Source organism: Anomaloglossus baeobatrachus, chromosome 4, assembly GCF_048569485.1.
Source record: "Anomaloglossus baeobatrachus isolate aAnoBae1 chromosome 4, aAnoBae1.hap1, whole genome shotgun sequence".
NCBI lineage: Eukaryota > Metazoa > Chordata > Amphibia > Anura > Aromobatidae > Anomaloglossus > Anomaloglossus baeobatrachus.
In genome coordinates this window covers 252945981-252970288 of record NC_134356.1, presented here as the reverse complement: position 1 = coordinate 252970288, position 24308 = coordinate 252945981, and the positions used below count along the sequence as shown (strand labels likewise).

The 24308-nt window shown below is 43.8% G+C and overlaps 1 protein-coding gene across 5 annotated transcripts in view; it reads left to right on the top strand.

Moving 5' to 3' along the window:
- Nucleotides 1-24308, top strand: part of CEP290 (centrosomal protein 290) — a 451099-nt gene that overhangs the window by 333419 nt on the left and 93372 nt on the right. For all 5 annotated transcript variants that reach the window (XM_075344782.1, XM_075344781.1, XM_075344784.1 and 2 more), the window contains 3 exons: nucleotides 810-935; nucleotides 10186-10331; nucleotides 15999-16154. In XM_075344782.1, the coding sequence (XP_075200897.1) occupies nucleotides 810-935; nucleotides 10186-10331; nucleotides 15999-16154 (428 nt within the window). The remainder of the gene's footprint in view (nucleotides 1-809; nucleotides 936-10185; nucleotides 10332-15998; nucleotides 16155-24308) is intronic.

Below are 24308 nucleotides of genomic sequence, written 5' to 3'. Positions count from 1 at the left end.
GCTTTTAGAATCTAGAAAATCTTCTGTTCTTCCCATAGTTTATTGTACACTTATTTGCATGTCCTCTTAGTATATATCCTTGTAATAGATCTGTGAGTCCACTGAACCTGACAAGCCTTGGTTCCCACAAATGAGTGCACCAGAAAGAGCTGTGTGATGGAGCATGATGCTTTGCTTCCATACAGAGCTATTTTGAACTCTAAAAGTAGGTATTTTTTTAAATGTAGACAATATTTCTGGGATAAGCCATCACTTCATTATCGGAATAGTGTAGATTGCAGAAATCAAACCCTTATTGATCATAAAGTGTTTTATCAGCAAGCAGTGCTCTGCTCAGCTGTTCTGCACTGGACTGAAATAAATGGGGCCAGCGGGGGTGTAGGGAAATAAAGAAAGGGGCCTGTTCATTGTCTGAGCCGAGAGGTCAGACCCTTACAGTTATCTAGTGATAGCATATTCTCGGCATATGCCATTATTTTTCAGATGATGATAACGCTTTAAGCAAACTGTATAATGCTGTAATGGGACCAGTCATTCAGAAAGAAAACATATCATAGTCTTCTGGTGTGGTCACTGACAATTTCAGAGTCCTCTTCTACCTTTGGATAAAATGGCTGAGTCTTAATAGCTTCTTATTCTTTGATTCTGTTGCATAAAGATCCCTTTCCTTACACAAAGTGCCTGTTCCAGCTCGTGCTGTGTTATATGTACAGCCTTTTTCGAGGAAACATCAAACAAGTCTATTTTGGGTTTTTAGGCTCTCTCATTATGTAAATATTAAAGCTGGATTCCGAATATCTATTTTTTAGAGTAAGTCAGATCTGGAAAGTAAACAGAACCTGATAGATGAACTTCAGAAGAAAGTTAAAAGACTGGAAGTGGAGCTGGAGAAAAAGACTGAAGAAGCCGAACGAAAACCTGCACAGGAAGATAAGGTTTGATCAGAACGTCAATTACCCATTCATATAGTGACTACTGACTTGTGTTGGATTGTAAATGCTGATCTCCAAACTCGTTATATATATATATACAGTGTATACATGTACACAGAGATGGTGAGACTCTGTGACAAGACTTGAAACTTGTTGTTTACAGACACTATCCATCCAATCTCACTGATCTACAGCTAGTTTGCATAGAAAAATGAGCACAAATATCAGCCTCAAGATGTGCAAAGCTGGTAAAGACGTAACCTTACAGGGAACCAATCACCAGGAGTTTTGTATATAAGCTGAAGCCAGTGCTATACTGGCACTATCAGGCTGATTCTATACATACCTGTAGTGGTCACCTCGGGTGTTTAGGTTTTGAAATCCAAAAAAGTAAAGTTTATAAAATTAGCTGCTTGTTGAGTGACAGCAGCAAAGGAGCAGATAATATATTCATAGTTATCCCCTCCCCGTTAGAATTCGCATACGTATCATACAAACGATTCACTTTGTCTCTTGCAGGACCTGTGTGAGGTCATACCCATGTGACCAGAAGTGACGGAGCCTCAGCCAACAAAGCTGGATATCAGGTCACATGGATATGGCCACACACAGGTCTTGCAAGAGATAAAGTGAATCGTTTGTATAATACTTATCCTAATTCAAACAGGGAGGGGATAACTATGAATACATTATCTGCTCCTTTGCTGCTGTCACTCAACAAGCAGCTAATTTTATAAACTTTAGGTTTTGAAACCCAAAAAAGTAAACATCCGAGCTGACCACTATAGGTATGTAGAGAATCAGCCTGATAGTGCCAGTACATACGAAAATCCTGTTGATTGATTGGTTCCCTTTAAAGACTTGCAGGAGTTATTCAAAGGGACTGAATGCAATTGCATGTTACAATTTTCAGATTTACAGTTAGGTCCAGAAATATTTGGACAGTGACACAAGTTTTGGCATTTTAGCTGTTTATCAAAATATATTCAAGATACAGTTATATAATCAATATGGGCCTAACGTGCAGACTCTTAGCTTTACATTGAGGTTATTCACATCCTAGTTCGAAGAAGGGTTTAGCAATTACAACTCTTTAATATATATCTGCCTCTTTTTCAATAGACCAAAAGTAATTGTACAGTTCTTTCAGAAGCTCTTTAATAAGCTAGATGGACTATTTTCTCATTAATCCATCATCAATTAAGCAGGTAAAAGGTCTGGAGGTGATTCCAGGTGTGGCATTTTCATTTATTTATGGTAAAGTTATTTTCTCCATTTCCTTTTGAGCTTCTGAAACGAGGAGTATATTTCCTTTCCACATCACAAATACTTGCTACTTATTCTTGGTATATCACATACAATTCCAAAAAAATATATTTTTATATAACATGAAAAAATATGGAAAAGTTCACTGGTTATGAATACTTTTTCAAGGCACTATATATAGTAAATATACAATCCTAGTGATACTTCATGGGGCAGGATAACATTGTTTTTGAATGCAGGATACATAATTTGTATTGTGCTTGAGGTCTAAATTTATGACTCCTTCCTAAAATGGTATTTTAGTTTCACCAAGTAACATCTGTCCTGGTTATGTAACATAGGTGCAGTGCCCATTCCAAGACACATCTCTGCCAACTGCATGTGCCCGGTCCCTATGAAGCTGTGTATGTGTGTCCATATATAACATGGAGAGATCTTTGTGGTGTTATATCGCTATATGGATGCACTGCCAATGCCCCTCTTCTGCAGTTTTGGCCCTCACAAACAGGGCTTGGGAATTGTAAGATGTTGTCTCAGTAGAGACATTTATGGCATATCCAAAAAGAATAAATTTGTGTCTTGATTGTGGGTACTCACCATAAAATCTCTTTCTCGGAGCCTTCATTGGGGGACACAGGAAACCATGAATGTATGCTGCTGGCTCTAGGAGGCTGACACTATGCAAATGAAAAGTTGGCTCCTCCCCAGTAGTATACACCCACTGACCGGAGCTGAGGAGATCAGTTTGTGTAAAAGCAGTATGAGGAGAAGATTGAAATCCAGAACAGACCGGATCTACTGAAGTCTTAAGAAAAGGGCGGATGCTGTGTCCCCCAATGAAGGCTCCGAGAAAGAGAGATTTTACGGTGCGTACCCAAAATCTTCTTTTCTCGATCGCTTCATTGGCGGACACAGGAAACCATGGGACGTCCTAAAGCAGTCCCCAAGGGTGGGAAGAGAAAGACCCGAAAACAGGATTAGCAGAGACGAGATTCCATGACCGGAACCTGACGCTAGACACTGTAAAGAACCTCTTCCCGGCCAGGAGCCGAAGCATAGGGGAAGAGTCAGAGTACTAGAGAAGTACTGAAAAACTAGTGTAAAACGCATGTGAAGGGATTAGGATGACCAGGGAAAAAGCTGTATCCCCTGAAATCTGCGCCCAAGGAAGCTAAGAATCTAAGGCGACTGACAGCACCAGGTCGGGGCCAAGAGAAAAGGACTGACTGGCCATGGTACTACGTTTGAGAGAGAAGAATGAACAAAAAGCTAGGGCACCTGGTAGAGGTAGGTGTCTGGTAAACCGAGGCCAACCGAGCCTTGGCCATTTACTGCCGCAGAATGACTAAAAGGGGAAACCAACTGCCTGATAGGGTGCAGGGGAGTTGGGCTGAGAAGAGAGTCTAGATACCCGAGAAGAGAGAGTAAGGGGATTCTGCCGTAGGGAGACTTGACCTGTTTATTCCACAGAACCTAAGGGTAGTGATTTGACCATAGTGGACGGAACAGCCTGCAGGAGGGGAAATAAAACAAGAGATAGTTCCCCTGTGTTTAGAAGAGGTCCGGAAGCTTGAGAGAAGTCCGGTGAAAAATGAGAAGGTTAAGGAACCGAAGGAAATCCAATGACTAACTTCCACTATGACATGACAGACAGGAGACGAGAGAGAGGCATCTATAATGGCGTGTGACTGAGAAATCCCGAACTGTGGATGTGGGTACTAGATAGCCATAGAAGTGAGTTATTAGAAGGAGAACCCACTATGGGGGGAGGCTCTTGTGACTGAGAATAGTCACATGACCTGGGATGTAAGACCTGGATTAGGAGGAAGAAGAAACCCTCCAAGGGGGACTCAAAGAAGGGCCCGGACTATGTCACTGGCTTAAGCGCTAGCCGACCAGAGGAGTGACGCCTATCCTGCAAAAGGTAGCAAGGAAACCGGAAGACTGACAAGAAAATAAGGCATCACGTCACAACCAGAAGTGACGACGAAGTGGAAGAAACGCCCGAGAATGTGATGTTAAATGGTCTGGCAAAGACTCCGCTTGGTCTCAGACGTACTCGTGTATCCCTGCGCTTCTCAAGCAGTCATGGAATTTGGCAGGGTGGAGAATTCGGAGAGATATAGTATATCTACGAGAGCCATCTAGAATGGCTGCGAGAGAGGTAAAGGGAGGCAGACCAGGGATAGGGGTGATGAAGACCCCTCTCGGCTTGATACTGAAGCAGGTCATGTCGCTAGAGAAGACCGGCAAGTCAGAAAGGAACCACCCACTCTAGTGTTGAGTGTCGAGGTGGAAACACTAAGTGGCCTGAACAGTCAAGGCTCCCTGAAGAATTCTGCTGCGGAAAGTGGCCAGACAGACAATCTTTGAAACCTGCAGTTGGTCCATACGGAAGTAGAGAAATGAGCCCAATGACTAGGCCGTCAGGATACTAGAAGTCCGTTGGTGAATCTGGACCTCCGTGGTATCGATACTTGTTAGAAGATCCTGTGCCTGATTCTTAACTTCATTCGTTGTCTGCGACTGGACTGGAAAAATTTGATCTCTATCTGGAAGAGAGAGAATGTAAGTAGTAACCTATGGATTTAAACACATACCGTACATGCCCGGAACCCTAGTAAAGGGCGCGGCAGAGGCCGGTCTAGGCCGAATAATAGGCAGATACCAAAAGTACTATGAACCACCAATGGAAGGGGGCAGGAAGTGAAGCTGACAAAATACTGGTTAGAGGACAGAGCCTTACCTCGTGACAAACTTAGACATTTGAGTGACAAATGACTGCTGCTTCAAGAAACGAAGCAGCCACCGTACAGTAAGAGAACCATGCCTTACCTCGTGGTTACCTTAGATGAATGATGCAAGGTAGGAGAAGGTCCCGGGTCACTGGGAAACAACTAAATGAGAGCTGCTGCCGTGCTGCGTCATGGGGTCCATGGTTGCTGCAGGGAGTGAATCACACAACCTTCTGGTCAGATGGTCGTGTCTTACCTTACCTTACCTCATGATTGTTAGACGGATGGTGTGAGGTAGGAGATGGATCCAGATCACTGAGAAGTGGGTAAATAACTGCTGCTGCAGGAAGAGAAGTAGACAACGTACTGGTCAGAGGACCATGGCTTACCTCCTGGTTAACTTAAATGAGTGGTGCGAGGTAGGAGAAAGCCCGGCTCACTGGAAAGCAACTCAATGACAGCACTGCTGCCCTGGCACGTCATGGGGTCCATGGTGGCCGGAGTCCTCGCCTCAATCGAAGATGAACGAGAGACATGACCCACTAGGTGAGGTAGTCGGTCCGACTCACTGGGTCGTAAGCAGAGCAACACAAGCTTGTTGCGGTATCCAGCCTCTGGTCCGAAGAAGTACTAGCCCATTAGATAGCGGGTAGGATCTTCAATTCGGAACACTGGCATTAAATGAAAGTTGCTGCCGTGCCGCATCATGGGGTCCGTGGTGGATGGAGTCCTCGCCTCGCCTGAGCGGGATAACTGAACAAAGCACTTAAGCCTGTTGCTGTATCCGGCCTCTGGTCCGAAGAAACGCTGGCCCATAGAATGCTGGGCAGGCTCATCAAATCACTGTCACACTGTAGTAAACAGCTGCATATAGAAACACTGGCACACAAGATAGTGGGTACGTTCTGGAGACACTAACACACCGGATGATGGGTAAGTGCATAGAAAAACACTGGATAGTTTATACTGGTACCCTGGATGATGGACCGATGTATAGAGAGACACTAGCACACTAGCAAGTGGACAGATCTCTAGAAACTGTCACCCTGGATAGTGGACAGGATGATAGACAAAAACTAGCACGCTGAAACAGACAGGTGCATGTAGAAATCTGGCACACTAAACGGTGGGCAGGTTCACATAACACTGGTACAGTGGCGTAGACAGGTACATATAGAAACACTGGATGTTGGACCGGCTCATGACAACACTGGTACACCAGAGTAAACAAGTGCACATAGAAACACTGGATAGAGGGCAGGATCCCAAAAGCACCACCTGCACATTGGAGGAGACAGGTAGAACGCAGAGACACTGGGTAGTGGACAAGTATGAGGAAACGCTGGCACACTGGTGTAGATCACTGCATAGAGAAACACTGGCACACTGGATAGTGGACAGGTACATGGAGACACCACCAGATAGTGGGTACAGAAAAGTAGGCAGGAGCATGAGACACACTGACACTGAAAGTGAACAGGTCAAAAAACACTGATCCTGTGGTAGATAGGTACATGAGGAACACTGACACACTAGATAGTGGGTACAGAAAGTAGGTAGGAGCAAGAGACACACTGACACTGGAAGTGGACATGGCCACAGAACACTGGTGTACTCCCAGAAATGGGCAGGTCAAGGACCCTGGATAATCTATTTTGCGTAATGAGTTCTCCTAAGTTCTGAGTAGAGTTCATTTTTTTTTTTTTTTTTTTTAATGAACAAGGCACAAGGTCAGCACATTGGAGAAGGATGAACTGCCAGAGGACCGATGGTACCTAGTAGAGAGCGCCTGTAGAAGAGTGTTACCCCGAACTCGTAGAAGTGGGGGGAATCTGGGCATGCTGTAGTATGAGGTTGATAATATTACTGGGCTGAATTAGTACTATAGACATATAATATCTGGCAGGAGGGAGACGGCTCACTGTAAGTGAATGGGAACTCAGAAATCAGGAGTATATCTGCATAGATTATGATGACACTGCTTATGTCAGTGTAAAGGTAAAGTGGAACCCCCATGGGTTAAACAGTGGCATACTACAGGGAGCTTTTTTTTGTTTTCTACCAGTCCTGTACTAAGTGCAATAGTGAAGGGGCCCAGGAGAGACTGGTGACTGCGGGGGTGCCCGGCTGCGGGTAGTGCGCAGAAAGCTGTCTCACTGCGAGGGCGCACTGGGCCCTTAATCGCCATAGCTGCCTGCGGAGAAGCGCTGAAGCTTCTACTGAAACTGCAGCGCCAGCGTTACTTACCAAGCAGGGAGGCTTGGTCTGGGGAGCTGGCAGGGCGGGCAGAGATTATGTCCACCAGAGGGTCTCGGAGTCGGGAAGTGATGTCAGGCAACAGGAAGTAAGGGGGCGGAGCCCGCATGAGAAAGCAGGAGGGCCTGATATCTGAGCTCGCACGAGGGAGCAGAAGAAGGTGGGCCGTATTTTGAAAAGCCCGCACGCGTGGACAGATGAATTCCTGGCTGGGAGCGTGGCCTGGAAGGCGTGCAGAGTGAGGAGAGGCTTCGCGGTGATAGGCAGGGATGCTAAAGGAGGCGTGGCACAGCCGAGGGAGAAGGCGGGAGTCGGGGGCTAATTTTTTTAGATAGGCCTCCGGAGGGGACGCCAATTCCTGAAAGCCACGGCAGAGGGAAAACGCAGGGGAGCCGATCGGGAGAGCACAGGGAGGCCACACTACGGGGGAAAGATAAACTACAGAGGGGCCTGCGCATGAGGTAATACAGTCCCTTGCGAAAGTATTTGCCCCCCTTGAATTTTTCAACCTTTTCCCACATTTCAGGCTTCAAACATAAAGATAAAAGTTTTAATGTTATGGTGAATAATCAACAACAATTGAGACACAATTGTGAAGTTGAACGAAATATATTACTTATTTTAAACTTTTGTAAAAAAGAATAACCTGAAAATTGGGACATGGAATATTATTCGGCCCAGTTTACTTTCAGTGCAGCAAACTCACTCCAGAAGTTCACTGAGGATTTCTGAATGATCCAATGTTGTCCTAAATGACTGAGGATGATAAATATAAGCTACCTGTGTGTATTTAAGTCTCCGTATAAATGCACCTGCTCTGTGATAGTCTCAGTGTTCTGTTTAAAGCACAGAGAGCATCATGGAGACCAAGGAACATAACAGGCAGGTCTGTGATACTGTTGTGGAGAAGTTTAAAGCCGGATTTGGTTACAAAAATATTTCCACAACTTTAAACATCCCAAGAAGCACTGCGCAAGCGATCATATTGAAATGGAAGGAGTATCATACCTCTGCAAATCTACCAAGACCCGGCCGTCCCTCAAAAATTTAATCTCAAACAAGGAGAAGACTGATGAGAGATGCAGCCAAGAGGCCCAACATGTGGAAGGTGGTGCTCTGGTCAGATGAAACCAAAATCGAACTTTTTGGGCACAATGCCAAATGATATGTTTGGCGTAAAAGCAACACACCTCATCACCCTGAACACACCATCCCCACTGTCAAACATGGTGGTGGCAGCATCATGGTTTGGGCCTGCTTTTCTTCAGCAGGGACAGGGAAGATGGTTAAAATTGATGTTAAGATGGATGGAGTCAAATACAGGACCTTTCTTGAAGAACACCTGTTGGAGTATGCAAAAGATCTGAGACTGGGACGGAGATTTATATTCCAACAAGACAATGATCCCAAACATAAAGCAAAATCTACAATGGAATGGTTCACAAATAAACGTATCCAGGTGTTCGAATGGCCAAGTCAAAGTCCAGATCTGAATCCAATCGACAATCTGGAAAGAGCTGAAAACTGCTGTTCACAACGCTCTCTATCCAACCTCATTCAGCTCGAGCTATTTGCAAAGGAAGAATGGGCAAGAATTTAAGCCTCTTGATGTGCAAAACTGATAGAGACATACCCCAAGCGACTTGCAGCTGTAATCGCAGCAAAAGGTGGCGCTACTAAGTATTAACATAAAAGGGCCGAATAATATTGCACTCCCCAATTTTTATTTTTTTATTTTTCTAAAAGTTTAAAATAACCAATAAATTTCGTTCAACTTCACAATTGTGTCCCACTTGTTGTTGATTCTTCACCATAAATTTTAATTTTTTTATCTTTATGTTTGAAGCCTAAAATGCCGAATACTTTCGTAAGGCACTGTATCTAACGGGATCCACCCTGACCCTTATTGGAGAAGGGGCTGTGGGTATTATATAATGCCCCCTCATGACCCGAGATGGAAGTGAGTACCTGTCTTGAGGGCCCCGGCTTGTCTTGGAAGTCCTGGAGATCCTGTAGTCCATCCTGCAGGAGGCGATACGAAGACACCATCGACAGTCATCCCGGGCGCAGTCGACTGGAAGCTGGAGGGGTACATCTCCATCTCAGGTACCGTCTTCGTCTTCCTACCCCACAATTAGGCTCAAAAGCGAGGAGCGCAAGACCCACCCGCCTGTGTCCTCGTCTTTATGCGGAAGCGCCTCAAACACTCTTCTGTGTTGGAGGGGCTGGGGTCCTGCCAGGCAGACACGGATGGGAAACAGTAAGTGGCAGGTGGACCCCACACTGTGCCACCGGTCTAAGGGGGAAACAGGGTGAACAATTACACCCTGTCTCCCGATGAGCTGTGTCTGAAAAACAAAGGGAAAACATTATTAAAAAAACAACAATACAAACCTGAGGGGCTGAGAGCAGCCGTTGAGTATCCAACCTCCTCGGACACTAGGCAAAAACTGATCTCAGCTCTGGTCAGTGGGTGTATACTACTGGGGAGGAGCCAACTTTTTGATTTGCATAGTGTCTGCTTCCTACAGCCAGCAGCATACATCCATGGTTTCCTGTGTCCTCCAATGAAGCGATAGAGAAATGTACACGTCACCAGAACAGGGAGTTACTGATCTTCCGTTTAGGCGAGCATCTTAACACTAGTGAGGGGAGATGTGGCAGCACTTGCACTGGCTCTCTTTATTTATTTCTATAGGAGTTCCAAATACAAGAGGGCAAATACTCTTGGCTGTGTTTTGAACTCCCATATAAATGAATGCAGACAGCTAATGCCACTTTTCAATATTCACAAATGGTCCAATGCAAGGCAGGAAAGGGGGTCCCTGTTCTGGAGATGGGTGGTAACTCTTGGACTTACACCTATTAGACATTTGATGGCATATCCCATGTTATGACATAAATGTCTCTCGTGAGACAACCTCTACAGGAACATTTGTATAACTATTCATAATTAATTTTGTAACTACAGGCTAATATTTCATTTTCTACTTTAGAGCTCCAAGCAAGAGATCATAAGGTGGGAAGAAGGCAAAAAATGGCAAATTAAGATTGAAGGAACTCGCAGCAAGCTTAGAGAAAAAGAAAAGGAAGTGGAGGCTCTGACAAAACAGCTGACAACACTCAAAGATCTGTACTCCAAGTGAGTTCTGTGGACAGATATATTGCACTGCATTTAAAGGGCCTCTTTGGCAAGGATGTTACAAAGTACCTACCCCTTTCCAAATGTCCTCCTTGTATATGTCTCATATTCAGTGGTTTCCGCCAATTAAACAAACTGTTTTCTTCTAAACACACATTTTACATTTCATTCCTTTTCCAAAGAAACCAGACCAAGATGCACATATACTTACAATGCACTAAATAAATTGGTGCCCTAAACCAGTGTTTCAGGCATCAGTCAATCAGCGGGAGCAATATCACCCAGTATTTTTTCTATACAATATGACACATGCTCTTATTTAAAGGGTGTGTTTCCTGAGAACCTTCCCTTTACAGCTATGCATATCTCGGCAACACTTTTTTATTTTCTCCAATATAAAATAAGCTGTTAGATGTATACCGTATTTTACGCTTTATAAGACGCACCTGATTATAAGACGCACCCCCAAATTTGGTGAAGGAAAAGAGAATTTTTTTTTTAACGTTAAATGGGGTCCATCTTTATAATGCCAGTGTCCGTCTAACAAATCATATAGGGTATATGTCCCTCATAGCCCCCCATCCTAAAATTAGCCCCCTTAATCTGATTATGGCCCCCTTATATTGAATATAGCCCCCTTGTGCTGGCACACGTTCACCTGTGCTGCCTATGGCCCCCTATGGATTGCACATGTTCCCTGTGCTGCCTATGGCCCCCTATGGATTGCACACGTCCCTCTGTGCTGCCTATGGCCCCCTATGGATTGCACACATTCCCCTGTGCTGCCTATGGCCCCCTATGGATTGCACACATTCCCCTGTGCTGCCTATGGCCCCCTATGGATTGCACACATTCCCCTGTGCTGCCTATGGCCCCCTATGGATTGCACACATTCCCCTATGGTCCCCTATGGATTGCACACATTCCCCTGTGCTGCCTATGGCCCCCTATGGATTGCAAACATTCCCCTGTGCTGCCTATGGCCCCCTATGGATTGCACACGTTCCCCTGTGTTAGATATTGCCCCCATGCTGCTGCCCATAGTAAAATAAAACACTCTTTCCTTACCTCCTCCAGCGCTGATCTCCCTCCTGTCTCCCTCCGTGCTTCTGTTCCTCCACTTCCTGGTTCTTGGTGACGGTCATGTGATCGGCACAGCAGAGTGACTTCATCTCTGCGTGCCTGATCACAGTGGAAGCAGGGACACTGGGGAGAAATGCTGGAGGAGGTAAGTAAAGCTTTATTTTAGGATGAGCAGCAGCATGGGGGCCATATCCAACACAGGGGGGGCATGTGCCATCACAGTGGGACGCAGGCTCATATAATATGCACCGCTGCCCTAGCCCGTCACTGTGGTGCGGTTTCAGCACCACATTGATGGAAAGCGGCTGTGCATATTATATGAGCGGGAGCAGGAGATCTAATGCTGCAGACCGCAGCGTTCACCTGCCCCCAGCAGCGCTCCAGAGCGGACCCTGCAGTGTGTGTGTGTATATATGTGTGTGTGTATATATATATATATATATATATATATGTATATATATATATATATACACACCCTACCCCCCCCCGTATATTCAGCTTATAAGACGCACCCCCTACTTTCCCCCAAAATTTGGGGGAACAAAGGTGCGTCTTATAAAGCGAAAAATACGGTAGTTCATATTCCAATCTAAGTGCACCATGAGCACTCACTGAGACGAAAATGGCGTTTAACGCTTCACTCCGAAATACCAATACTTACTGATATAAGGGCAGGCTAATATATCAGTTCCTAGCAGAATGCAGACAAACACAATATATGAGGAAGGTCACAGGATGGTCAGATACTAACGAATACCAATACACATGCCTACCATTCATGGGTAGCAGCTTCGTTTTAGAATTGCTCATAGATAAGGCATCTACAGGGTAGCAGTTACACAGTTACATGTAGTGCACTATATCGGGTAATAGGCTATTAATCATGCCCATTTTTTTTAGATTAGGCCGGCTTCTTCACACCTCCTTGAACATTTATCCCAACAGTATAAAGCCAGACTGCATCCTGCAAAAATGATAAACTCGAGGTATCTAACTGATTTTGTGGCCAAAATACACTAGCACACAACTAAAGTCAAGTCCTCAATGAACTGTAAGTCCCTACACTAACACATGAAGAAAATCACCGAAAAGCACATCAGGAGTACCAAATATTAGTGAAAGAGGCCATGATCACTGATATGAGGGTAGGTTAAAACACCACATCCCACAGGATGCAGACAGTTCGCAATATATGAGGGAGGTCACAAAGGTGCCTAGTTCATAAAGGGAGCCTGACAGCTGATACATGCTGCCCGATCCACAGAGCAGTATATAGCAGGCACTGGCTGGACGATTTCAAACAGATATGTTAACGAAAAACATAGTTTACAGTCTGCTGGCGGCCAAGCTGCTCGAGTCTAGTTGGGCAGACAGGCCCATGGCAGCTTCTGTCGCTGGCTGACCTGGATTGACAAGTCTCTCCCTGCATGCACGAATAAGGAGAAACCTATCGCTTACAAGCAGCGGGCAGGGAGAAGACACCAGGGACCTGTCTGTCCAACTAGACTCTCGAGTGGCTGTCTCCAGCGGCCATTAAACTATGTTTTTCTCTGACACATCATGTCGTTTCAGTGTTAAACATACATGGCTGAAATTGTGCAGCCAACCTCTGATATATGCTGCCTGTAGATGGAGCATGTATCAGCTGTCAGGTTCTCTTTATTAACATCTAGTCACCTCTATTATCGGGTCGTTCCTTGGTGTTTATGACTGCACACATAAGACTTGCCAGTCACACAGTACCTTGTAATGCACCATACTGGCAGCATATTAGTCAAGATGAGGCCAAGCATTCTGCCCATCGTCTGCTGAGTACAGCCCACACAGTACTGACTCCCTCATATAACATTGTGGCTAGTCCGCTTTCTGCTAGCAAATGCTGCACCATGGTGACCGAAGTACCAACAAACCCTGTGCTTAGTCTTGTGCACTACATTCTTACTCCTTTACTCCTGAGCCCTGCAGAGGTATCTGTGATCAGAGCAGGTTAGTATTATTCACCTGGTATGTTTTGTATCACTGGGTAAAGAAATCTGATTTGCATTTTCTCTCAAAAACTGTAGTTTGCAGAGTAATGTTATTGTGAGAAGGGAGGAAACCCAAGAAAGTGGTGGAGGGAGAGACCGTGCTAGACCTAATGCCCATTGAGCTCTGAACTTGTGTACCAGCAAGCATCATAGAGAAAGCAAGCATTTAAAATAAGCCATGCAATGACTGCGTCATCTCCGGGAACAGACAACTAATCAAGAAATGCTCATTAACTAAAAAGTGAAGCAGTAACCACAATACATGACCTACACATTAATGCATGGCACTATGCTAAACTTTTAGGCAGGCATGGACAAAAATGGTGCAAAGTAAGAATGCTTCCAAAAATGAAAGTGTATATTAGTTTAATGACAAAAAAAAATTTTTTTAGGAAACCATGGGCAATCGAGGAACTTTTATGGGTACGGTAATTTAAGAATAAGTATTGCTTTTTTTTGTTTTTTTTAAAAAAAGTTCCCCCTTTCATTCAAATGAAATAAGGCAAAAATGTTTTTTTTTCCCCCCAAAAAAGGACATGCAATTTTGCATTATTGAAACGATAATAGTAATAACTAAGCAACTTTTATTATTCGTTTTTTAACAATTACGGTATAAAACAGTTAATTATAAGTACAATATGTACAAAAGAAGTGTTTAAAAATTATTTTTTCCTATGAATTTTAGATTCAAAAATTCAATTTTTTTCGATTTCGCATGTAGTTCCTCCATCAGTTTTACAGCACGTTCAGCATTTTGGTTAGAGCTTGGGAATGTCAATTAATGACTCCTCGACCAACCAGTGCGCCTTCAAACACTTAATTGCCTTCTTGCACTTTGTCTTGGAGATTGAGGTTAACAGTTCATTGAAGGACGCTTCGTTGTAGTGTTGCGACTGGAACCAGGCATTTGCCCATTCATAGCATATGAAGTCGCATGCTATACCAAGGTCGCGGCACCACCCTGGTATCAGAAAAAATGCTATAACAGCATATACAGCTCGCGAGTTCCATCTTGCCATGTGCAGGTTTGGGAGTTTTTTTCCAACTGATTCGAGGCCAACGTGATGTTGTTTTGTAATGACGATATGCCTGACATAGTTCATATAAGAACTTGAAATCATCTCGCCATTCAGGATTCTCGCCTGTGTTGACATCATCTGTTGCAACTTGGTGGTAATCAATCTGAAGTGAGGCATAGTTTTCTGTTAATTTGTCAATGAAGAAATAATTGAGTTCTGGTTTCTTCGTTGACTCTGGAATAAGGAAATTCATCACGTGCTTCAGTAGGAGGTCGAGTACATGGTGTTGACAGCCAATGTATTGTGGCTTCTGAAACCCCTTTCTCAAGACGTCATCCTATATCAGCGTTACAATCCCATTCAAACGACCAGTATTTACTGCTGCCGTGTCTCAGATTATCATGCGAATATTTTCCCAAGTGTCGTTTTCATCAATTAGCTGATGTAGTTCCTTGTGAATAGTCGTGGCAGAACCATTCTCACATTTCAGAATACCGAGTTTGATTTCAGTTGTGGTATTTTTCAGCAGAACTACTTGATACTCTTCCCCTTGGATTCTTTTACCATAGAAGTGGAGACAATAGGGATCTTTGCTTTGAAGTTTTTCAAAAATTTTGGTTTTCATTTTCTGTCCTTCTGAGATTATTCGTCTCCAGAACAATTTAGAAAGATATTTTCTTTATAGATCAAAAACAATATTAAATTAAGATTTTTATATTGATTAAAATATTAATGAATATTTTAATCAATATAATCTCTATGTTTTATCTTTTTGATTGATCTTTACTTAAAGAAACTATTATGGTCAAAATATCATATTAAATTCCTCAAACAAATTATGATATTCATCTCACTTTCTTTTTTATATCTTTCACTTAACTACCAGACCTACCCCTGTACGCACTCTTTCATATCAACATTTACTTTCTTATTTTCTTTCCCAATATTACTTAGAAATCTATAAACATTTACACTATTTATTTATTACGATAATTTTATCACTTCACTTCATATACACTTTTTAAATTAAAAAACGTATTCACAATAAAATTCACTTTCTAGTATCCAAGATGGCTGCCTGACTCCAAATGTACCACATGCTTTTCAATTCTTTCAGCTCTTCTTATAGCACATGTTTGTAAGGCTAGATCTAACTTTTAAAGAAAACGTTAAATATAAATTTTTAATGGGTAACAATCAAAAATGCCATTTTTTCACTAGATTATTCTTATTCTAGATGTTCTAAATTATTCCTGAATATTCTAAATCATTCCAGAATCTTCAAAAAAATCGTTTTTTTGAAAATTTTGAAATGAAAAAGAGGGGGAACTTTTTTGAATATTTTACAAATTTGATGATACTAATGTCATTTGAATGCAATTGTTCCTCGAATGTAAGGGGTTTCATTTTCGTTTTGCAAAATTTTTAAAATAGTCATCACACTAGTGTATATAATATATTCTCACTGACTATTTTGTTTGTTTGTGATATTAATTGTATTCATTTTATTACTGATAGCTGTATATCATTTATTCTAGAGCTGAACAGGAGAAAATCGTTTTACAAAGGAAACTGAAATCTCGTGGTATAACTGCTGATCAAGTAGTGGGAGTACGAGCGGTGGAGTCTGAAAAAGAAATGGAAGAACTCCGGAGAAAGAATATGGAATTAGAAAATGAGATTTCTTACATGAAGTATGGGCTCTATTTTCATATTTTTCAATAATTGATTGTGGTTATCATCAAATGATTTAGTTCATTTATCATTAGATTAGTGGAACTTTATTTTTACAATGAATTACCATGCACTTTCATATTAGGCAATGTTCTGTTTCTGTTTAATACCACCATTATCTAGAATCAGCACCCTATTTTGTGTTCCTCGATGAAATGAATCATCACAAAACCACATGAAGCAACAAGAAATCTCTTTAAATACCGTATTTTATTAATAATGATAATAATCTTAATACATCTTTATTTCTATAGCGCCAAAATATTCCGCAGCGCTTTACAATTCAGGAGGATCATATACAAACAAGTAACAATTATAGAAATTACAATAATTAGAGTATGGAAAAAAGAGACAACCCTGCTCGTGAAAGCTTACAATCTACAATGAGATGGGGGTGGGGGGGACAGGGTACAAGTGCTTATTTACAATGACAATCCAGCCATCTCAAGGAAATGGGGGATAGATAATGGCTGTCTGGACCAGTTGGCTAGAACCTTGAGATGCATTTGGGTGCCATGGAGTTTGACGTTGGGTTATGTTCTGAGAAGGCGTGGAGGGACTATGTGAATTTAGTTCGGCTAGGGAGTGTGATAGAAAGATGCGTTTTTAGGGTGCGTCTGAAGCTAAGTTGTGATTCATCCTAGCTTCTTGGAGTTGAGCATTCCTGAGGATTGGTGCAGCTCGGGAGAAGTCTTGGATCCGGGAGTGGGAGGTTCGGATTAGTGTGGATGTTAGTCGAAAGTCATTTTCAGAGCGCAGGGAACGGGTAGTGTGATAGATAGATAGGAGGGTGGAGATGTAGGGGGGGTGCCGCACTGTGGAGAGCTTTATGGGAGAGAACAAGCAGTTTGAATTGGATCCTGTGATATATGACCAGCCAGTGCAATGACTGGCACAGAGAGGAGGCATCCGAGTAGCGGTTAGCCAGGTAGGTGACCCTGGCTGCTGCATTAAGGATGGACTGTAGAGGAAGAGAGTCTAGTTAGGTGGAAACCAATTAATAGAGCGTTACAGTAGTCGAGGCGGGAGTGGATCAAGGCCATGGTGAGGGTTTTTGTCGTTTCCATTATGAGAAAGAGGCAAATTCTAGAGATGCAAGCGACAGGAGTGTGCAAGAGATTGTATATAGGAGGTGAAAGAGAGATCAGTGTCAAGTATAAAGCGGGCTTTACACGCTACGATATCGTCAATGAATTATCGTCAGGGTCACGGTGTTTGTAACGGACATCCGGCGTCATTAACGATATCGCAGTGTGTGACACGTATGAGCGACCTTAACCTTCGTCCGGCTGAATAGGTCCAATTGTAACTATTCCCTTTTTAAATTGCAATCATTTTTTTTTTTTTTTTTTCGAAAAGCCTTAGAGGGCTGAAATTTCATGACATCTCAGCAGTTTTGGTCCAGAATATATTGGCCAAATTTCAAAAAAATATCTCCACTCCCTTCCGAGATAAGGGGTCAAGAAATTTTGGCAAAATTATGCAGCCTGACAAAGGTTAAACGATCGCAAAATCTGTCAAAATCGTATAAAGCGGAGAGGTCGTCCTGAAACAAAAAATCGTTTCTGCTTATAAGCGATGTTCCTCGTTCCTTTGGCACCACACATTGCTGTGTGTGACACCGCAGGAGCGACGAACATCTCCTTACCTGCCTCCACCGGCAATGCGGAAGGAAGGTGGTGGGTGGGATTTTCCGCCCGCTCATCTCCGCCCCACCGCTTCTATTGGACGCCTGCCGTGTGATATCGCTGTGACGCCACATGAACCACCCCCTTAGAAAGGAGGCGGTTCGCCGGCCAGAGCGACGTCGCAGGGCAGGTAAGTGCGTGTGACTGGGTTAAGCGAGGTTGTGCGGCGATTTGCCCGTGTCGCACAACCGACGGGGGCGGGTACGATCGCTTGCGATCTCGCTAGCGAGATCGCAGCGTGTAAAGCCCGCTTAACCCCCAGACAGCGAGTCTGCTGCCTAGGAGTTATCATGGTGCCGCACACAGAGCGGGAGATGTTGGGTTTAGGGAGGTTAGAAGATGGAGGGAATAGAAGTAGTTCAGTTTTGGAAAGGTTAAGTTTCAGATAGAGAGCAAACATGACGTTGCAAACTGTAGTCAGACAGTCACTGGTGTTCTGTAGTACAGCGGGGGTGAGCTCAGGGGATGAGGTGTATAGCTGTGTGTCATCAGCATAAAGATGGTACTGAAAGCGAAATCTACTGATGGTCTATCCAATTGGGGCAGAGTAGAGGGAGAAAAGAAGAGGGCCGAGGACTGAACCTTGAGGGACCCCAACTGTGAGAGGAAGAGGAGAAGATGTGGAGCCAGCAAATGATACACTGAATGAGCGGCCAGAAAAATAGGAAGAGAACCAGGAAAGCACAGTGTCCTTTTGGCCGATAGAATGGAGCATAGAGAGAAGGAGATGGTGGTCAACAAAGTTGAAGGCTGCAGAGAGGTCAAGAAGAATAAGCAGAGAGTGGTCACCATTACGTTTTGCTGTCAGTAGGTCATTGGTCACTTTGACGAGAGCAGTTTCTGATGAGTGTAGGGGGCTGAAGCCAGACTGTAAAGGATCTAGAAGAGAGTGAGAGGAGAGGTAGCGGGTGAGGCGGGAATAGACCAGGCGCTCCAAAAGTTTGGAAATGAAGGGGAGATTGGAGACGGGTCTGTAGTTGTTTGTGCAAGATGGGTCAAGAGTAGTTTGGTTTTTTTTAATAATGGATTAACGATAGAGTGTTTAAGGGAGGAGGGGAAGATATCAGAAGAGAGAGAGAGAGAGAGTGAAAATTTTAGTTAGGTGAGTAGTGATGACCTGAGAGAGAGACTGGAGTAGGTGTGAGGGAAAGGGATCAGTAGGGCAAGTGGTAGGACAAGAGGAGAGGAGCCTGGAGACTTCTTCCTCTGTGACTGGGTCAAATATGGAAAGTGATCAGGACGGGATGTGTGTGGGGGGGGATGGGAATCACGACGCTTGGTGACTGGGAACAGATCGGATGTTTTCTATTTTCTCTGTGAAATGCGAGGCCAGATCATCAGCATGAAGGTCTGTGATAGGGGTCTGTGATTTGGGACTGAGGAGGGAATGAAAGGTGTCAAAGAGCTTTTTTTGATTGTTTTATAGTGAGGAGATCAAGGTGGGGAAGTAGGTCTGTTTAGCGAGGTGAAGGGCAGCGTTGTAGGTTCTTAACATGAATTTGTAGTGGATGAAGTTTTCTGCTGTGCGGACTTTCCTCCATAGGCGTTCGGCACTCCTAGAGCATTGCTGGAGAAATCGAGTATGCGATGTAAGCCAGGGCTGTTTTATTCTGTGTTTGGACTTTCTGGAGGTGAGGGGCGCTACTTGGTCTAGGGTACTTCTGAGTGTGTCACTGTAGTGGTTTACAGCCAGATCAGGAAAGGAAAGTGAGGAGATAGGGGACAGTGATGGGTGTAGAGAGTCTGTAAATGTATGAGAATCGATAGCCTGTATGTTTCTATGTGTGATAGGTGGGAGTGTGCTGGGGTGGGTGAGGGTTTGTGAGCTTGAAGGAGAGGATGTTATGGTCAGAGAGGGGAAGAGATAACTTATCAAAGTGAGAGATGGATCAGAGGCGGACAAAGACCAGGTCAAGGGTGTTGCTGTCTTCATGTGCCTCAGAGGATGAGAGCTGTGAGAGGCCAAAGGAGGTGGTTAGAGATAGAAGCTGGGAAGCAGAAGGGGAGGAGGGGCTGTTCATGGGTATGTTAAAGTCTCCTAGGATAAGGGTTGGTAATTCTGAGGACATGAAGTGCAGCAGCCAGGCTGAAAAGTGGTCAAGGAACTGGGTGGGTGAGTCTGGGGGACAGTATATTATCGTTACTCTGAGTTAGAGGGGATGGAAGACCCTGATGGTGTGGACCTCAAAGGATGGGAATGAGAGTGATGGAGCTGGGGGGATGACCTGGAAAGTGCACTGTGGGGACAGGAGTAAGCCCACTCCACCACCATGTCTCTTCTCAGGTCTTGGTGAATGGGAAAAGTGTAAGCCACCATGAAAAATGGCAGCAGGGGAAGCAGTGTCCAAATCCTGAATCCAGGTCTCAGTGAGGGCCAGCAGATTAAGAGAGTTGTTGAGAAAATAGTTGTGGATGTAAGGAAGCTTGTTACATACAGACCGTGGGGATTCCAGAGAGCACAAAGAGGGAGGTGAGGAAGTACAACTAATGCTAATGAGGTTAGCAGGGATTCTATGAGAGGTGGGGGAGGAGGTAAAGTTGGCATGGGGTGGAGCGGGATTAGGAGAGATATCGCCTGAAAGAAGTAGCAGTAAAAGGAGAAAGAGCAGATAGTTTTTGGAGTTGTGGCATGTTTTTTTCTGCAAGACCCTGGAGCATAAAGGAGTGAGGTTATTAAGGATCTGATGTGGATGAGTGGTGATGGAAGGCGGACGGGGTGGTTAAAGTGAACAGTAAAAGCACATAAGATGGTGAAGATAGAAATAAAGATCATAGTAGTACCAGAGGGTGTTAAAAAGTAAGTGACCTGCCGCCTCCTACCCTGACTAACTGCCATTGAAATAACTGCCCAGCAATTAGTATCGATGGCAGTTTTCATAAGATGGCACACGCATGCAGCACCCCACACACATGCACCCCTTATGAAAGCCCCAGATATATAGGGAATGCTAGAGGAGTAGGTGAGGGGGATTTTGGGTGCTCAGCTTGTTAAGGGAAATTAACAAAAGGTGATCACACCAGGGAATGATTAGTGAATCAAAGGAAACAAGATACATTTGACAGCCAGCCTGACTCTAGACTACACTGAATCACACCTTCCACCATCAGATAACGTTTACAAAGAGGAAGATACAGTCATACATCGGTGAGTATCAAACTTAATGTAAAGATGACATAGCAAAAGTTACAGCAAGCAGGGTTATTTGTACCAGAAAAGAAAATTCAGCAGAGATATATATTTTCCGGTGTATAAGACGACTGGACGTATAAGACGACCCCCAACTTTTCCAGTTAAAATATAGAATTTAAGATATATATACTGGAGTGTAAGCCGATCTGAGTAATGTGCCCATTGTTTAGGGAAATCCCCTGCTGTAATGTCCCGGGCAGTAATGAGCGCATTGTTTAATAATGCCCTCCTACTGGTTCCCTTCTGTCCCCTATCATGCAGTTGTTTACACACAATAAAAGATATTCTCACCTCTCCTCCCTGCATGCGTTGCCTCCAGCTGTTTCTTGCAGACCGCAAGCACACCGACTCCTCCGTGATAGTGTCCGGTGTACAGAGCAGTCGCTGCAGGATGTCGTCATGGCTTGACTAAAGTTAAATGCTTTACGGCGCCACAAAGGATTCAACTGTAGTAAAGCCATGACAACATCCTGCAGTGGCCGCTCGGTGCACGGACGCTATCACGGAGGGCTCTGTGTGCCTCGGTCTGCAAAAAACAGCTGGAGGCAGCGCGGGCACGGAGGAGAGGTGAGAATATCTTTTATTGTGTGTAAAGTGATGACACCCGACGTATAAGACGACCCCTGACTTTTGAGAAGATTTTCAGGGGTTAAAATGTCGTCTTATACGCCGGAAAATATGGTATATATTCTTGGATATAGAGGTCAGTGGTACCTGGCGGCTAGGTGGAAGGCTGCAAATCTGTTACTTACTGATACATCCTCAGGCACAGCTTTGATTACTCAGGACTGGCGCCTTGTCATATTTGCGTCATGTTGCACATATGTGGTCTCACTGGCCCTGGCTAATTAAAAGCTGGGGCGCCAGTAGGTAAGAGAGCCTTTCCTCTAGCCGCCAGGTACCACTGACCTGGACGCTGGACCAGAACCACCCTATCTGGATTTACATGAATAGAATCATACCTTTCATTGCATTTTCCACCCCACATTAGGGATCCTTTCCAAAAGGGGCATAAAAATGTGTCCAAATTGGCATCCATTAATCACAAGTTTGGAGGCATTTTGTCTATTAGGGGGATTCAGCTGATACCCCTCATCAAACTACATCACACATGGGTTCATACCCCTAAACATAAATGTCAGACGTGTACCAATTTTCTATAATGAGGAGATACGGTTTTCATAGACTAAGATATAAGGATAATAGATGTCATGTGGAAATGCCGTGACCTGTATGAAAGAGCACGGATTGCTACTTTGAGCTTTTCTATTCCTCGGTGAATTGTATGATCTTTACATCTTACAGTAGACATGCATTACCCTACATCCTTATAGTTATAATGAGCAATTGTACCAATGGAGAAGTATGGCGCAGTGCAGAGTTCATTCAATCATTGAAGGAAATCCACCAAGATGACATTTGGAAATCTAGATGTAGATGCAGAAGCAGTGTCCAATGGTTTTAACATCTGCTCCTCTGTGAAGTCGGGATTAATCACACTCTCATTGAAAGGTTGTTTCTATTTTTATGGAATCTTTGCATTATTATAGATGTTTATCACAAATGTAAAAAGAAGAAATTAATGTACTTTCTAAGAAGTGTCATGCTGGCAATGGTATCATCAAGGCTAGTAAACACTTGTGCAAGGAATAGGCAGGAGTAAAGAAGAAAAAAATACAGGGCACTACTTCCAACTATAATATCTGTCAGTATTCACATAAAGCGCTAAACCTACCGCTTTCTGGTATGACCAGCGAGACTCAGCTGAAGGAAAATCTACTACAGCTACGTGGTGCTCCCTCCAAAAGTCAGACAAAAAATCCAATAAGTGAGTATGGAGAAAACAGAGTAGGCACTCACCGATTTTTACTGTGTAGAAAAAAGCAGGCATTTATTCGTGCGCTGAAGTTACATATTGTGGCAAGCGGGGAGGGGGAGAGACAGGACAGTATGTTAGACGACGGCCGTTTTGCACACTATGGAAGTGCTTCTACGGGTCAGAGACCCGTAGAAGCACTTCCATAGTGTGCGAAACGGCCATAGTCAAACGTGCTGTCCTGTCTCTACCCCCTCCCCGCTTGCCACAATATGTAACTTCAGCGCACGAATAAATGCCTGCTTTTTTCTATACAGCAAAAATCGGTGAGTGCCTACTCTGTTTTCTCCATACTCACTTGTGCAAGGAATATATCTCCCAAGAAGTTTAGAAATGTGAGCGTAGCCCAAGAACCACCGGTAAGCTATGACAAGTGACATTAATAAGGATGTTGTCACCTGCGGCTACAGGTTTCCAAAGTGGGGAATAAAATGAGAATATTTTAGTACACACCATAGTGTCCCTAATCTTGCATGTATATTTTCAATTATGTAAGACTGACATAGGATCAGTGAATTAAAGGTGACCCTCCCATGAAGTCACCACACACATTATACACATTGCAGAAGAAGAAAATGTGGCTTTCTCCTTGTAATTGGTTTAGGAATAACAGCTTCACTGCATCAGTGGAATTAATTTGCCAGGTTAATGTGTGAAGAATAGAGGGGACTGGAGACTCTCGAGATAATTAGAGACATTACACATGGATGCACAATGTAATAATTTGGTTGGGAAGGCCTAACCTCTGCAGACAAGCAGGGAAATATATTATTGTTAACCTTGTAGCAAAGGATGAAGAAAAATAATGCTCAAGGAGGATTACAACTTTTGAAGTGTAGATCTAGGCTTTTAGACTATGGCATACATTTTTATATATGGTTAATGTCCATGAAAGTATTGAACAAGGGCAAAGATAGTGTGTGACAACTAAAGGGGATAACCACTAGGGTTTGACTATTCATTAGAAATACATGATCATTAATATATTTTGGGTAAAAATTCTCTTTAAGTGTGGATCTCACTTGTCTGTTCATAAGTGCACCGCTCCCCAGCCAGCTGACTTCCTGATTTCTGGAGGGCAGCGCTCAGTGGCGTAACTATAGTTTGATGGGCCCTGGTGCAAAATTTTGACCTGGACCCCCCGATCGCCAATCGTACACTGACACTCTGGGTACAGGATAATGACGCCAACACTCGGAGTACGGGATAATGACGCTGATACTCAGGGTACGGGATAGTGTGGCTGACACTTGGCTCTTTCCTTCAGTACCCATGTTTCCCATGATCTGAAATCTTTCTATTAACACCCAGCTTGTCTATGTTCTGCTATCCATCTTGTCCTCAGCACCCATCTTCCCCA